Source organism: Diplodia seriata (assembly GCF_021436955.1).
Source record: "Diplodia seriata strain FDS-637 chromosome Unknown scaffold_3, whole genome shotgun sequence".
NCBI classification, from domain to species: domain Eukaryota; kingdom Fungi; phylum Ascomycota; class Dothideomycetes; order Botryosphaeriales; family Botryosphaeriaceae; genus Diplodia; species Diplodia seriata.
In genome coordinates this window covers 1,065,912-1,081,979 of record NW_027117310.1, presented here as the reverse complement: position 1 = coordinate 1,081,979, position 16,068 = coordinate 1,065,912, and the positions used below count along the sequence as shown (strand labels likewise).

General features: G+C 56.9%; 3 protein-coding genes across 3 annotated transcripts; 1 reads left to right on the top strand and 2 right to left on the bottom strand.

The window, feature by feature from the left end:
* SLS55_003049 (uncharacterized protein) lies at positions 1–1,430 on the bottom strand (the record flags this gene model as incomplete). Its single annotated transcript, XM_066774529.1, has 2 exons — positions 1–1,150; positions 1,216–1,430. 2 exons carry the CDS (start codon positions 1,428–1,430, stop codon positions 1–3), a joined length of 1,365 nt encoding a protein of 454 aa, XP_066634648.1.
* Positions 1,431–3,767: 2,337 nt separating this feature from the next.
* On the bottom strand, positions 3,768–5,191 carry SLS55_003048 (uncharacterized protein; the record flags this gene model as incomplete). The annotated part of the gene is given in 4 exon segments (XM_066774528.1): positions 3,768–4,412; positions 4,475–4,825; positions 4,875–5,174; positions 5,186–5,191. 4 exon segments carry the CDS (start codon positions 5,189–5,191, stop codon positions 3,768–3,770), a joined length of 1,302 nt encoding a protein of 433 aa, XP_066634647.1.
* A 6,848-nt stretch (positions 5,192–12,039) lies between these two features.
* Positions 12,040–14,370, top strand: SLS55_003047 (uncharacterized protein; the record flags this gene model as incomplete). The annotated part of the gene is made up of 2 exons (XM_066774527.1): positions 12,040–12,353; positions 12,408–14,370. The coding sequence occupies 2 exons, from the start codon at positions 12,040–12,042 to the stop codon at positions 14,368–14,370; spliced, it is 2,277 nt and encodes a 758-aa protein (XP_066634646.1).
* Between the last annotated feature and the right edge of the window lie 1,698 nt (positions 14,371–16,068).

Here is a 16,068-nt window from a genome sequence, read left to right as displayed (position 1 = left end):
TTAGTATGCGGTCATACCGTTCCCCAGAACGGGGCTGCTGTCCGTCATGCGTCTTGGGGTAGTGGCACCGCCTGCACGCTTCTTCAACCTGCTTGTCCTCCAGCCCTCATACCACCTCTCCCGGCTTGCTTCGCGGAGTTCAGCGCGCCATTCACTGAAGACACTCTCCTTCAGACGCACAAAGTCACAATGCTCGGCGTTCATGGGGTCAGCGAATCCCCACGCGAAGCGGCGACCAATGACGTTAGGCTCGTACATGTCAGGGGAAATAATGCTGAGGGGAATCACAGGCTCCTCTTCATCTTCAATTTGAGCAGACATGGTGGAAACCCTGCGAGCGTGCTTCTTGATCTCCCCCGAAGGAGACTGGGGCGGCGGAGAGGATGCCGAGGTTGACGACTCGTCGTCGGATCCATTCGAGTCCGATTTTTCCATGCTGTCGCTGATGTCCGCACGCTTTCCCTCTCTTTCCTCGTCGGAGTCTTCAAACTCGTCTTCCTCGCGTTCGTCGAATGCCGATTCCTCATCAGAGTCCGAGAAGCTGAGGGCCTCCAAGGGATCAAGCTGCGCCTGCTTCAAACTGTTCCACACTGACTTCTTGAGATGCGCCATGTGAGCCGCAGTGATGGTGTCGGCCTTGCTGATCACAGGGACCACGGCAGTCTTGCCTTGAAGAGTTCGCAAGACCTGGAGATCAAAGTCGTCGTCGAGGCTACCCACTACGCTGGGCTTAACAGCAAACTTGCCCGGGGTCATGCCACGGTTAGCGGCAGCATTGACCTCCAAGCGCATCGGGTCCAGCAGCAAGAAGACGCAGTGAATATGGGTGTCGCGCACGCCGGCGGAGCGGACGACCTTCTGCTCCTCGGAAAACGTCTCCTCGAACTTGGACTCGATAAACGAGGCCATCTCGCGAAGCTGGAGGTCGACGACGTTCTTCTCAAGACCCTGCGAATCCCAGAGCGTCACGCCAATGCGCTCATTCTCAATTTCGGTCTCCAGATACTGCGAGGTGAAAGGCGAGTCCGGATCGTTCGGAGGCTGCGGCGGCGGAGTCTGCACGCGCTTGTGCTTGGGCAAGCTGAGCGAAGTCTGGAGAAAGTTGATGAAGGACGTCTTGCCGGCGCTCTTCGCGCCAATGACAAGAATGCTGCAAGGGGAATGGCGGGTGAGTAACACAGTGGCGATATGCGGGGCGGGAGATCGGCAACTTACTTGAACGGCGTGGGATCCTTCCTCCTGCGCACGCGGCGCGGGCTGTTGACCGTGCTAACGGCGGTGCTCGCGTAGCTGTAGCGGCCGCGGTGGGTCATGCTCTCAGTGCGAGCGTACGGATCGACGTACTCGCCGGCGTTGGGGTTGACGGGGCTTCCGGGGATGGGAGGGAAAGGCATAGAAGCCTGCGGTGAGGTGGGCGTCTTGTAGTCCATGGAGGGTCTGGTGACAGGCGGAGGACCTTGTTGGTGATGGCCGCGAGCAGCGCGCGAGACGAGCTGGTAGGAGTCGCGAGCGTTCTCGCCGCCGAAGGTGTTGATTGTGGGCAGCGGCGGCGGCGAGGGAAGCTGCGGCGGCTGCTTGGGAAGCGCGGCGGCCTCGCGTTGCTGCCGCAAGAGCTCTTCCTGCGCCAGCGCCTTCTGTTTCTTGCTCATCTTGCTACCCGATGTGCTCCGGCCGGCAAGACCGGTGTTGGACTTCTGACGGCGGAGGAAGGAGAAGCTGGTGCGGCGCGGCTCAGCCTGTGAGTCGGCGGGCTTGCCGGAGGGCTGGTCGGTGGCGGGTGAAGTCGCCATTTGAACGAAGCTACAGAGCGGTGCGAAGTCGAGTCGCGCCGGGCAGGCTTGTATCAATGGAGACTATGGGTGCTTCACGGACCAGACAGGCTAGCTTGCAAGGTCGGCGTTACGCACACTTGAGACACAGGACCAGCCGTGTACAAGGGAACAGGACGTGACCGAGGGTATCTGCAGCGCGCCCAGGACTGAGGTCAGCACGAGATTGATCAAGTCGGCTGGTCGCGACGCGCAGGCGGGGCGCCCAGCGCCAACTTATGCCTGCCAGGGATCTGTAAATGAAAGTACCTGCTAAAGTCGGGAAGACGGATGTCGCTCTTTGCGCCAGGCAAGATAAGGCCCTGATATGGGGAGCGTGTCGGGCTCGGGGAGCTACGCGCAGGGCTGAGTGCAGCTGGCTGGCGCAGAGGCAATTGGCGGAGGAGCGCAGCGATCACAGCAGAGGAGAGCCGGCGAAGAGCTGCCAGGCGCAGACACAAGCACACTCGCAAGCGCCCCTGAAGCGCGCAACCTGATGAGCATGCTTGAGCAATCATCGCGCAGCCAATCACGCGTGCGGCCGACACGGGCCTGTCGTCGGGGATTGATGAAACAAGCCACGGCTGCGTATCCTTTCTCGAAACCGGCCGTCGATCGTCGGGCACTGAAACCTGGCTTGCCGGGCAGCGCGAGCCACCACGCGGCAATGCTGTATGGCACCAGACGTTGCGTCGTTCAATTTGACATGACGAGGAGTGTTAGGGTGGGCCTATTCCCCGCGGCACTATTCTGGCCACTGGACCCTTCGGGCCCGGCCCCAAGCAGCCTGCGCGCACGAGCGACAAGCGCGCGGGCGCGGGCGGTTGTCCCGCCGCACCTGCAGGGCGGTGAGTGAGCCTCGAGCGATGTGTGGTCGTCGAAGGTGCCGCCTGCACGACGATGCCGCCGCCAGTCAGCAGAGTCTCACGCTGGAGAGGTGCAGACAGAAGCCACGACAGCCGCCGGGACGATCGCCTAAAGCAGAATGCACAGGGCTGCCTCGGCCCTGGCGCTAGGGTCACTGTCTCTCGAACCGGCATCTTCCTCCGCTCGGCTCCCACCGACCGCGACAACAACGACTCGACGGGGAAGATCACGCTGCAAGCCCGTTCTTATTTCCCGATCGCTCGTGTTTCTTTTGCGGGCATTCGGATGGCGGCCTCCGCGTGCTCGCGCCCTGGCAGGGTCTGCGGTGCCCCGCCTATCGCTGGCGGCCGTTTTGGGCGCTGCGGCTCCCATCGACCCGACTCAACTCGACTCGTGGTACGTCGTAAGGCGCGAACGACCCTGCGGTCGCCCGAGCGGCCAGACCGCAGGATCCATCGTCAAATTTCCATCCGTGATAAAGGACACCGAAGCGCACCGGAGCATGCTCCACCTTTCTTGCGAGATTGCGCAACGGCTAAAGAAGGGCAACAAGCAAGATGGAAGAGGAACGCAAATAGGACTGCGATCGAGCATCATTGCCCGATAACGGCGGTCGCTTCGCCATGTCCTGTCTTTCCAAATCCGCGACGGGTATTGCTTCTACTATGAGGGTCGCCTCGCTGAAATTATTATAGCTCTCCGCGGATTAAGGTTTCTGACAAACTATTGAAACTACCACAAGCGGCCGTGGTCGCGCGCGCGCAACAGTCCTGGCGCGAGACTAACGCCTTGATATGAAATTGGCGCTCGCTTTTCCTTTCACCGAGACAGCCAACGCAAGGCCTGCCCCACATTGTGAGACATGGAGAAACCACTGCCAGAACCCGACACCCGACACCCGACACCCCAAGCTCCCATTCATTGATCTTCGCCATGCCAGTGCCTATAAATACACTACCTGCTCAACTTTGGTCCAGATCACGTGCAAATCGCCGTACTCGGCCATCCTATTTGGCAATCCAGCACCTTTCCCACTTTCCAAATGTCATGCACTTTCCAGGCACTTCGTCCCATCGTAGTGGCTCCCGTCGCTCAGGCGTCGCGCTCCTGTAGCGCCTTGTATCTGTCCCTTGCCGAAGCCTGAACGGTTTGCAAATAGTCTTGTTGCGCTACCGTGTGCGCTTCTCCGATCTTGCCCCCTTCTGCACCCAGACCAACACCTTGCCGGTACATCTGAGCCTCAACAGGTGCCGTGATGCCACTTCCAGATGCACCCAGGCCAGAGCCTGCTGTGTAGCCAGCTTTGGCAAGGAGCTTCGCCCCAATACTGGGCTCTGGAGCTGGAGACGGAGACCGGGCCTTCGGGCGAGAGCTAGAACCTTTCGCCGGGGGTGCCGTTCTGCCGAACTGCTTTCGACGCTCCTTGGCACGATCTCGGAACTCTTTTGGCGGGGAAGGCGGTGCAACTGTGGGTACTACAGTATCTGGATGGGCCTTCTTGAGCCTCTCCCAACCGGCTGCGATCTCCTCTTGATTCATGAGGTTCTTCTTGTGCAGCTCGGACTTTTCCAAATGGGCCTTCAACGTGTCACCTTTGAAGACGCGGCCGCAAAGGTAGCACTTGCCCTCCTCAAAACTCACAAGGGGGTCTGTGTGTAGTGCCTTCTGGGGCTCCTCTCGGCCCAGTTCCGTCTGTCTCTGCTTCCATGTGTCGAAAGCTGATATGGTCATGCGACTCTGATGGCTGTTACAAGGATATTCTTCCACGTATACTGGCAGGTTCCATGTTGCTAACTCACCTTGGTTTTTGGAGCCGGATTTTCTTCCGCTTTCCTCTTCTTTGTTTTCTTCTCTCCCTGGTCTGTCCCGTTGCCATCACTGCCCCCCTTCTGTAAAGGCTGTGATGCCTCAAGCGGTTTCGGGTCCTCGGGCGGCTGCTCCGACACCATTTCCTCCTTGGCGAACAGCCTTGGAATACGGTACTCAAAACGCTGAGTCGTTTCACTGCCAGCTAGGTGAGAGTACTCGTCTGGAGTTCCTTCTCTTGCCGGAACAAATACTCCGAGGTGGGCAAAAGTAACAGAAACGCCTTTGGAAGAGATCGTAAGGCCCTTTTCGTACACGAACTTCTCGTACGCCGCTTTCGCTTCCTGTTAAAGGTCAGTCATCTGTGGAGACGATGCGAAGCCAATCACGCACCTCCTTGTTGTGGAACTCAGCCAGTCCATAGCCGCAACTACAACCGGACCTCTTTTCCCGGATCAAGAAGACACGCTTCAAACTATCCTTCTTCGCACCGGGATTTCTGGGCACGGAGGTAGGCTTAAGCGCCGTCGACCTGAGCCCTGCTCCAGCAGACGGTTGGGGAGGGTCAACTGCATCCCCGTCGGCCTTGTAGAGACGGATCAATCCTTCAGCCAGGGCCTTTTCACCGGTTGACGGGTCTAGACCAGACACAAGAAGGAACTGCGTGTGCTGACCGTCATGGGTTGAGTCGTGCTGCGCGTTACGAGCATGTTGGCGGATAACGCTAGCCGGATGTGGAGGGAGCGGCTCATGGTCAGCAGACTGGGGTGAGCCACTCCTGTGGTGTCTGTCATCGTTCCTGCGGTGGGGCGATTGGCTACGATCCGAGCGATGGTAATCTTCAGGAGACAAAAAAGGTCATTAGTTAAGACTGCAATACTTGGGTGTCTTAACTCGTCATCATGATGCTAATGAGGTACCCATATAGTTCTCTTGCGAATCGTAGGAAGCGCCGCGATAGCCGCGCCGCTCGGGCCCGTCGCGATGGCCGCGGAGAGGCGAGCGGGAGCGCGACGGCCGGGATCCACGTCGACGGTCATCATAGTGATATTCGCGAGGCCGGTCGCGGTCATAGTATGCCTCGTAGTCCGGACTCAATCTGCGCCGGGGCTGGTCGTAGTAATAAGCATCATCGGGGCGGTCGTAGTGGGATGAATGCGATGAGGGCGCCCGGTGGTAGCTGTCATAGTCGCTGCTTCGGTCTCTAACGCGGTAGGAGGACGAAGGCCGGGCGAATTCATCATAGCCTCGGTCGTCGCGACGACCTCGGTGCGGGTCAGGCGGCGTCATGGTAGACAACAAGGACGGGCGACGATCAGGCTGCGGCTAGGTGGGTAGGCTGAGCGGCGTCGTGAGTGCGCATCAAGCAGCCTGCAAAGCAACAGCGAGCGCTTGGCGAGAGGAGTCGCACAGGTGGAGGTAGGTAAGAAGACAAGGTTGGTCAGACAAAGAGAATGGGGGTGTCAGCACGGGAGCGAGGTCAATGGGCGGCGATGGAACGGCTCAGCTGTGACGTGCGGCGAGGCAGGGATAGTCCCCCGCCGATCGGATCAACCTCGCTCCGCCGCACTTTACCGAAAGCGGCGAAGATCTATCGCGCAGGGACCAGCCCCTCCAGTCAACACCACGCCATCACTTTCTCGCCCTCGACGAGAATCATTTCCAGACGCCCGTTCGATTTAGATCAAACTGAAATTTCAAACTTCTTTTTCTACTCCATTAACTGACGAATGAATGAATGAATGCATCCGAGGATCGTGTGCTTTCGCCCTCAACTCAAAGACAGGAAAAGCACTTCACCCCTGGGCTAATCCGTGTCGTTCAGTACGTTCTGCCCCACCGGATACTTGTCCGGCACAAAGCTCACGCCATTCGGTCCAGCCGGTGGTGGGGCTGTCTCAAGCCCATCGAACAAGGCAGCCATGTCATTACATCCCTCCACCGCCTGATCAAACAGCTCTTCCAGGCCGATCCTATCCTGCGGGAGAAAGGCGAGGCACTGATACACCAGCTCCACCAACCTGCCCGAGTACGCCGGTCTCATCGATGAACCTCTGATTGTTTCCCTGGCCGGCAGATCTCGGCTGCCACCAGAGTCCGAGAAGTCGACTACAATCTGGTTTTGTTGCCTGTTAGAACTCCCAGTAGAGTTGGTGGACAGCATGCACCACATCAGCATGCCGATCTGCCAGACCATCGTCCACGAGTGAACCGAGGCGTCCTCTCCCTGGAGCTCAGTGGAAAGCCTAGTCTCCATGGCTGGAGCTTTGGACGCGTCGAATAGAAAGATTGTTGACAATTGGCCACTTCCCTGCGGCAGGCTCTCCTGTTTAATATCCACGTCAGGCGCCCAACTTTTCTGGTAACTCTCCAAAGACGCATACGAGAAAAAATAATAATAATGAACGCCTGGGATGACCAAAGGGTGTTCTTACCGGCGGGAAGTGCCCTGGCGTCCCATAGCCTCGGAAATCGGGTGGGTTCATACGCCGTCTGTAAGATATTGGATGATAGGTATCATCTAGTCCACTATGCGTCATGAAGGCGCCTCCAAAGTCGCCAACTTTGGGCTGGTTACGTCAGAGGTCGTGTTCCAAGCATAAATAATGACCATCGACTTACCTGGGGATATCGTCGTGCCCATACCATAGGTTCATTTGGGTCGGGGGCGCCGAGAAATACGTTTGAAGGCTTGATATCGCAATTTACGATGTGCTCCCACCCTATCTGCAGGCCCCTTCCCGCATGACCATTCCAACAGACGAGTGAATTTTCCGTTACGGCGCGGAGGCAATACCTGAATTCAAAGCAATTAGAGATCTACAATTCCTCCCATATCAACTGCAATCCTACTCCGCATAGTTAACGTACCACAAGAAAGGCTCTGGAATCATATGCTTGCTAGTGTCGTAGTGATCAATCAGGTCCGAGACTGTACCATGCGGAATCCATTCCACGGCGATCGTTTTGAGTATGCCATTGCCGCATGGACGGAGACGATCGGCCCTATGTTCGACCGTATACCTCCGGCACATGGTACCGACCAAAGTATGAACTTCACTCTCTTCGGGACTTAGAGGATGGTTTGCGGGGCCTGCAGATGCGTGGCGGCGCATCCACTCTCTCTTTATCACCGCCCTCTTTTCCCCATGCATCAGTGAGCACATGTTTTTTGAAATCAAACTCGGGCATCAACGCTTACATCTGTTGTTCTATTGTATGGATCATGCTGTCGGTAAACAAGGATCTGGCCTTTTTCCGTCTCGTACAGAACTTTGTGGCAAACCCAAAATGGGCTTTGGAGGATGGATTTGTCATCATCCTGCATGTCTTCGTCCGGTATCGGCCTCGTTTCGCTGTCGTTTCCTGGGACAGCCGGTGTGCCAGGAGTAAAAGGTTGTAGCTTGGCACGAGCTCGTAGGATAATGTCTCTCGTCGTTTCCAAGCGCGTTTTGTGCGCGAAAGGCATGTCAGCCGGCTTCTGGCGTTGCTTCCCGAGCCACTGGTCTGCGCCATGTCAGCAATAGTACGCGTTTCACAAGGAACTGGAGCATGAATCGTCCGCCATACTTCGCTTCGGATCCCCTTTCTTGTTGGAGAGGTGGTCAAGCTCGTACTCAACGACCCGTTCTGGACCCGGGTCGAGGTGCCCGAGTTCAACCATAGCATCGCAGCGCTCGAACCACAAGGGCCATTTCTTCTCGGCTTGGTATTGATACCATCGTTTTTTCTGTGGGCTGAGTGAGGGGAACCTCTTGGAGTAGTATTTAACTATTCCCTCCCGTCTTGTGTCTTTCTTTCTTTTCGACCACAGGGCTTGCGGGTCGAAGTTCCGCCGGCGGGCCTCATTTGGGAATTGATCTTCAACGTAGGCGTTGCGAGCATTCTGTGTGAGCGCTCGTTTCGGCGGCATGTCTGGATATGTTCGAACGACGGCACTACCTCCGAGAGATGGGAAAGCCGTTGAGTCTGCGGAGATGAAACGATCGTGAGAATTACTTTGGTGATATAAAGCGTGTAACAAAGAGTTGCAGGCAACGCTCCTTCCCATTGTCCTCCTCGTGCTTAGATGAAGTTCCGCATCCGGCAATGCAAACAAAGGACATATCTAGAAGACGATGGATTATTCCAAGAAGCAACGACGTTATGATCGATAGCCAACGAAGTGCATGGACAGCAGAATGAAAAGAAGGAGATATTCGGGCGTGTGCCAGGAGTCTTTAATTCCTCGTCAGAAGGCAGCGATACTCATTGGTCCATGCATATTCAGACCAAGCAACATTATTCGGCCCCCAACCACTCGCACTCTTGGCGCAATACGGTGCAAGAAGCACCGGAAGCCCACGACAGGTTTCAGATTTCCAGACCATACCGCAGACAAGGTAGCCGAATGAGAGATTTCTCGTACCTCTTACAGAAAACATGCATCCAGACACGCGCGCATCGTCTCCAGCCTTAGCGGTCGATCTCCCACGTTTTCGAGATGCCCCGTAAGCCTCAAGCCAATCAGCGCTTCTTCCGAGGAATCCAACAAGGCTCCACATACATCATGCGGAGACACAGCACAGCAAAGGTTGTTGCGAGGCTGCCTGTCAGACCACGGACCGTTGGAGCCTCACCGCCATCTCACTCGAGTACAAGTTTGTTCTGTCCATTCTTCTTCCCCTTACCACCCTCAGTTTCCTCCCGAAGGCAGCCGGTAGCAGCCCGCAGCAAACCATGAGCCAACAGCCCGCAAACCCGACACACGTCATCGCCGCGACGCCGCCATGTCACCCCGATGATCCCGGCTCTTCCACCTCAGATACCACCACCACCGCGGCCGCCGCAGCCGTCCCCGCCATTCCACCTCTCGGGCAGTCCTCGATCGTTCGCGATCCAGCCAAGGTTCGGGCCAGAAATAATCACCTGGTACTCGTGGCCGAGGACAATAAGATCTACGGACGGCTGTACACCAAGATACTCGAGAAATGGGGCTACAACGTGCGCGTGGTCCTCAACGGGCAAGAGTGTCTGGACTACCTGAGGCGGACGGCGTTGTGGTGCGACTATTCAGCTCGTCATCTCCGTCCCAGCCCCTCTGCCGGAGCACAAGCGAGAGCAGCGGACGGGGGGTCCTCCGTGGGAGGAGGCATCAAGCAAGCGGAAGAGGGGGAGGCGGTCGAAGAAGAGCCAACGCCGTCCATCATTCTGATGGACTACGCCATGCCCGTCATGAACGGGGGCGAGGCCACACGCACGATCAGGCAGTGGGAACGCGAGGGCCGGCTGGCACGGCGTTTGCCCATCGTGTCGATGTTTGCGCACGTGAGCGCCCCGCAAACGCGCCACATGGCTGACCATACGATGGGAAAGCCCTTGGCACAGTTGGAGGTGGTGAGGACGGTGGACGAGTGGATAGAGAAGATGGGAGGCAACGAGAGGAATAGGGTGGATGTGGGGGAGTTTTGCCGGCTGAGCATCGGGATGAATTGTGGGTAGTGTTTTCATCATTGAGAGACCGCGAGAGCGGAAGGAACAACGAAATGATATCTAGAACAGGCTCGATGCATCCCAACTTTCCGCATCTTTCTTCCAAGTCTAATAATACCAAATGACAGCTTCCACATGACATGCCCCAAGACAGCTCATGCATTGGGCAAAGCTGGGCTATGGAATCCATTGAGTTGTCAAGAAATGAAAGGGAACTAATTGGGATGCTACCGGGCCCTGCCGTGCGCTACAGCCATTGAGCATTAGGTAGACGCGTGGTACAGAGCAGGTCGGCGTTGCAAGAAACGCTGGCGTAGGAGGCTATATGCATTTACGGCCATCCGCTCGGACTATGATGGTCCGAGGGTAGTAGAGCAGTGCCGAGTGCCGAAAGTGCTTGGGTGAAACGAGCCGGAGGCGTGCTTAGCTCGCGGGGGATGTGAACGAGACGAGGGAAGCGTGAGACGGGAAACAGGTTGGCGAAACAAGGGGGAAGCTTATTCGAGGAAGGCTTCAGGGGAACGGAGAGAAAAGAGCAGAAGAAGAGCGGGTTCGGCCGGGATGACTTGCAGAGGAAGGTGAAGAGTTGTAAGAAGAACGGGCGTGGGAGGGGCAGGCGAAGGAAGCGGGAAGCTTAGAGGAGGCAAGAAAAAGCTTGGTGGCGGCTAGCGCTGACGCTTGAGTTCGATGTGTTGAGCTCAAGCACAGCGGCTCGTATTGCGCTTCTCTGGGACCGCGGCGCCCGCCGTCTGACCGTGTGCATGACAATGCGAGATGCGAGGCCGGCAGCCGTGGTAGTGGACGTAGGTAGCAGTGGCGCGAGATAGATTGATTTTTCGTTTTCTAGATGCAGAAGGATGTGTTTTGCTCGTGTTTCCAGCCTCCGTCCCCCGCCTATCTCCACTTGGTTCGTGTGGCGGCAGCAGCGCCCGCCCGCCAGTCCGCATCCGTGCACCCTCCGATCAGGCGTCGGCACATCGGAAACGTCGTCTAATACCTGGCTTGAAGAGTCGCAGGACGGTTTGGGGCGGAGAGCTGAGGGTGGGGGATCAACGAGCGTCAGGCGTGCACCGGTGCGCGTGCCGTTGTCGCGCATGAGGCGGGCTGGCAGCATCGAGAAACAAAGCTCTGCCGTGTTTTTCTGGCAGGCGCAACTATACCTGTTCCTGTCGACGCGCGCGAGCGGCGAACCAATGGCGGCGCCTCCCCCAGGGCCGCGGCGGGGCCAGCCACCACGGCGGCGCCAGTCATGCGCTGCGCATGCAACCTTTTCCTGCTCGCCGGCTTTGCGCCCACTGCCACGCTGCTGAGGGCATCAGGCGAGCCCGCGAAGGCGAAGCTTTGCCATGACAAGCCGCCAGGTGGCAGCGTCCAGCGCAACGCCCACTAGCCGTTTGGGCTCTTGGCCGGCCAGCAGCTGTGCCGGGATCGCGCGGACGATTGGCCAGCGCGAGCGTTTGGAAACACGCCAAGCTCCAGAGCTGCCAGTCCGGGCTCGAGATGCCATAATTAGGCGATCGTCGCATGGAAGCGCCCCGGCCGGCGTCTACGCTTGAAGCGAAGCTTGACTGCTCTCGCGGTGGTGGCTGGCTCGATGCATATATCTGCCTGATGCCTGTCGTCTTCTCATCTCCTCCGTGACCACCGCTTTCGTTTCTTTTCCCGCGCGCTGCACGTCATTCGCTCTGCACCGCGCCCTCTTCGTGTCGCTGGGCGCACTTCATATCTCTACTTGACCGGCTGCTGTGCTCTCGTCCTGCCAGTGCCCTGTCCTCAGCTCTGCTGCACCTCTAGCTAGGTATGTCACCTCGCACGATTCCTGCCTGCAGCCGTGGCCCTACCGGAAGGCTGCAGCTGCCCTTGCCCTAGTCGTCTCGTGCAGCGGCGGAAACACCAACCTCCCTCCCGGTGGTTGGGCCTGCCTATCTTGCCCGCACACTTAAACCCTCACCACTCACCTCTTCCACAACATCTTGCATCCTCTTCCAGCGCTTCTGCTTTACCGCTTGCATGATCAGCCTCCACAGCCTACCCGTCGACTTTTTAACTCACTTCTTCCGCCTCGATTAGGCCAGCCTCTTAACCAATGAAGTCTTTTCTTTCTTTCGGCCTCTTGGCCGCCGGCGCCAACGCCAACATCATCTTCAACTGGGTCCAGCCCACCTGCAACTACGAGGCCGACACTTCACCCTGCCTGCGTGGCCAGCAGTGTACCGTAAACAACACCTGCGAAGCCTCTGTGACCAGCGACGACGATTACACCAGGTCCTTCGTGCGCAGCGTACCCAGGCCCGTTGAGGTGCGCGCAGCTCCCCGCTCCGACGGCCGTTGCGGCAAAGACTTTGACGATGCCACTTGTGACGCCAATGGCGAGTACGGTGGTTGCTGCTCTCAGTATGGGTAAGAAACAGGCCCCCACGTGGCTAGCTGATTCACATTCTAACAGATGCACAGGTACTGCGGTAAGACCGACGATCACTGTCTCGTTTCAAGTGGTTGCCAGAACGGCTGCAAGGGCGCGTCTTCAGCCTCTTCTTCTGCTGCCGCCGGTACAAGCAATGCTGCCGAGCCCACTACTACAACAACCTCGACCCAGGAGCCAGTCCTCGGGTCGCCCACTGCTTCGTCCGCTTCGGGTTCTGCCAGTGCTACTGGCGAAGTGACCACCGATGGCTCGTGCGGTGCCAGCAACGGCGGCACCATTTGCGGTGACTGGCCGAAGGGCGGGTGCTGCTCCATGTATGGCTTCTGCGGCAACACCACCTCCCACTGCGGCGAAGGCTGCCAATCCGGCCCCTGCACCAACGGCGCCTCTGAGCAAGCTCCTGGCGCCAGCCCAGCTCCTGCGGCACCGACCCCTGGTACCTTCAAGGTTGTCGGCGATTCCGGAGTTCCTGTCATGCATGCTGGCCTTCTCCCCAACGGCAAAGTTGCCTTCCTGGACAAAGTCGAGAACTATACCCAGGTTAAGCTCGCCAACGGACAGTACGCTTACTCGGCGGAATATGACACTGCCAAGAACGATTACGTCGCGCTCTCTTACAAGACCAACGCCTTCTGTGCTGGCGGCGCATTCCTTGCGGATGGCTCTTTCGTTTCTCTTGGTGGTAACGCCCCCCTTGACTTCATTGATCCTACCGTCGGCGACGGCTTCGACGGCATTCGTTACCTTAGGCGCTCCATCTCTGACGCGAGCCTCGATGGCCAGGACTGGGAGGAACCGGGAAACAAGATGGCCAGCAAGCGTTGGTACGCATCTGCCCAGGTCTTGGGCGATGGTTCCGTCTTCGTCGCGTCTGGCAGTCTCAACGGACTCGACCCTACCAACAAGACCAACAACAACCCCACCTGGGAGCTGCTTGACGCCAAGGGTGTTTCTGACGGCATCAACCGCCCCATGGACATTCTGGAGAAGAACCAGCCTTACTACATGTATCCGTTCGTGCACCTGCTCAATGACGGAAGCCTCTTCGTCTTCGTCTCTAAGTCGGCCGAACTCTTCGATGTGAAGAACAACAACACAATCAAGACCTTCAAGGATCTCCCTGGTGACTACCGCACCTACCCCAACACTGGCGGCTCTGTCATGCTTCCCCTTAGCTCCGCCAACAACTACACCAGCGACATTGTCATCTGCGGCGGCGGTGCCTACCAGGATATCACCTCCCCCACGGACCCCTCTTGCGGCCGCATCAGCCCCCTGTCGGACGATGCGACCTGGGAAATGGACTCGATGCCCGAGGGTCGCGGTATGGTCGAGGGCACGCTCCTCCCTGACGGAAGCATCATCTGGCTCAACGGCTGCAACCACGGCGCGCAAGGCTTTGGTCTTGGCACGGATCCCACTTTCGATGCACTTCTCTACGATCCGACAGTGGCGCTGGGCAAGCGCTGGACTACTGCTGGCACGACGGATATCCCGCGCCTGTACCACTCGGTCGCGCTTCTCCTGCTCGACGGCACGTTGATGGTGACTGGCTCGAACCCGGTCGAGCAGCCCGTCATCTCCACCAACAACAACTCGGCTTTCCCCTACGACACGGAATTCCGCGTCGAGATCTACACGCCGCCGTATCTGCAGGGCGACAATGCGAAGAAGAGACCCTCGGAGGTCAAGCTCTCAAGCACAGCGGTCAAGGCCGACGGCAGCACTACCTTCGACGTCAGCTTCACTGCAGCTAGCGGTGCCAAGGAGGTCAAGATCGCCTTGTATCACGGCGGCTTCGTCACTCACTCCGTCCATATGGGCCACCGCATGGTATATCTAGACAACGAGGGCTGGAACGCAGGCAGCACCGCGCAGAAGTTGACTGTGACTGGCCCGCCGAACACGAATGTCGCGCCGCCAGGACCTTATGTTGTCTACGTGGTCGTTGATGGAGTACCAGCGGTGGGACAGACGGTCATGGTTTCTTGAAGACGGTAAATATGAGATAGGTGGGATAGGGACCTTTTCTTTTCTTCTTCTTGACTGTAGCATAATTTTCTGGGGGATTCGATGGAACTAATTAGCGGAGAGAATTATGACGATACGAATGCTATGAGGCCATAGTTCTCGTAGCGGAGGAGCTGAAGGGTAAAAGAGTAATAGTTAAGAAAGCAGTATAGAATAGATACTCCAAAGGCAGAATAAGTCAACGACGAAGACGTTACCAACCTAATGAATTCCTTTGTCTACTCCATGTCGTGAGGAAATGGCGTGAGCTGTTGCTATCGGTGTCATCCAACCATCATTGTCGTGTTCGGAGAGCGAGTAGAAAAGGAATGGAGGATACCTCGGGGAATTTGATGGTTCTGACCAGGCTTGGGCCTTGTCCTTCCAAATATTGAAATCTCTTCTCCTTTTGCGCGCTGAAGTTTAGAAACTGTCTTCAATGGGCAGCTGTAAGAAAAAACAATAGAAGATGCTTTTTAAATCTAAAGTGGGATAAGAATTTAGGCAAGACGAAGTGTTTTCTGTGCAACTTCCCGACACCATTGAAGCGGTTGGATGCAATCGATGCGTGTCTGTTGTAGTTGATCGCTTCACCGTGGCATAGAGGGAGGCCCTCTGGGTAGGCCTGGCCCCTCTGAAGTAGCCAGTAGGTAGAACATACCCGGAAGGGTTCCCAGTGAATCAAGCCGCGTTGCAATGTGAGGTGATCTCTGAACTCAATGCGCGGTGGCATATGGCTTGTTCAATCCTAGGGTCAAGTTCCCAAACCAAGTTTATTCTGAACTCTTATGTTGAGACGAATAATTCGTGTCATCGAGAGTCGCCACAGGGACAATAGACGACGTTGTCACGCTTTAGGGGGGGAGGTAACTTATCCCGCACCGTCTCGTTTTTTGTTCATTTTCCTTGAAGAATGCCATGTATTATGTAATCGTGTTTGGTTCCTTGATGTTCGAAGTTATCTATTCTGAGCGCTTTGCCTCTTTCGGCATCTTGCAGCATCTCGAGGTTTTGCTTTTTCTCTGTTCACCCTGGGACATCACAACGCAATAGAAGCGTATCTGTCACGGGTAACAGTTTTGAAGATGGCTTCGAAGAGTATTGGTGATAGGTCGCTGGGAAAGATTTGGTTGCTTGTAGGACGATGAGGCTGGCGCTTTCCTACCAGAATGGTGTTGCCAGAAATACGTATCAACTGCGTAGGTAGTGTCAAGGAGATATGTTTAGCACGGTGCCTAACAAGTTGGTTAGGCTTCACTCCACGCGCGGGGAAGCCATCACACTCAAGAGCGTGACATTGAAAGGAAGAGAAACGAGAGGGAAGTCCAGCCCCTGTCTACACTTCCGCCCCTCCCTCCGGTGCGGTCATGAAGCTCAAGCTCAGTTCAACGCCCAGGATGAGGCGGAAAGAAAGCAACAGCAGTTGCGTTTAGGACCGTGCTCCATGTGGCCATGACTTGCAGTTGAGCGGCTCACCTGCCTCTCCCATACGGGAAGAGTGGAAGATCTTCAAAGGCGCGGCGGGAAAGCCGTTCGCAGCTGCAGGGTTGAGAAGCTAAACTACGCGCGGCATATCACTTTGCTGCCGCACTATTGATAAGGATGTGAATAACAGTTTGCGTTGTTTTCCTTCCTCTTCGCCCTGCTTCCGGCCCCATAGCAGGGGCTTTGGTTACGCGC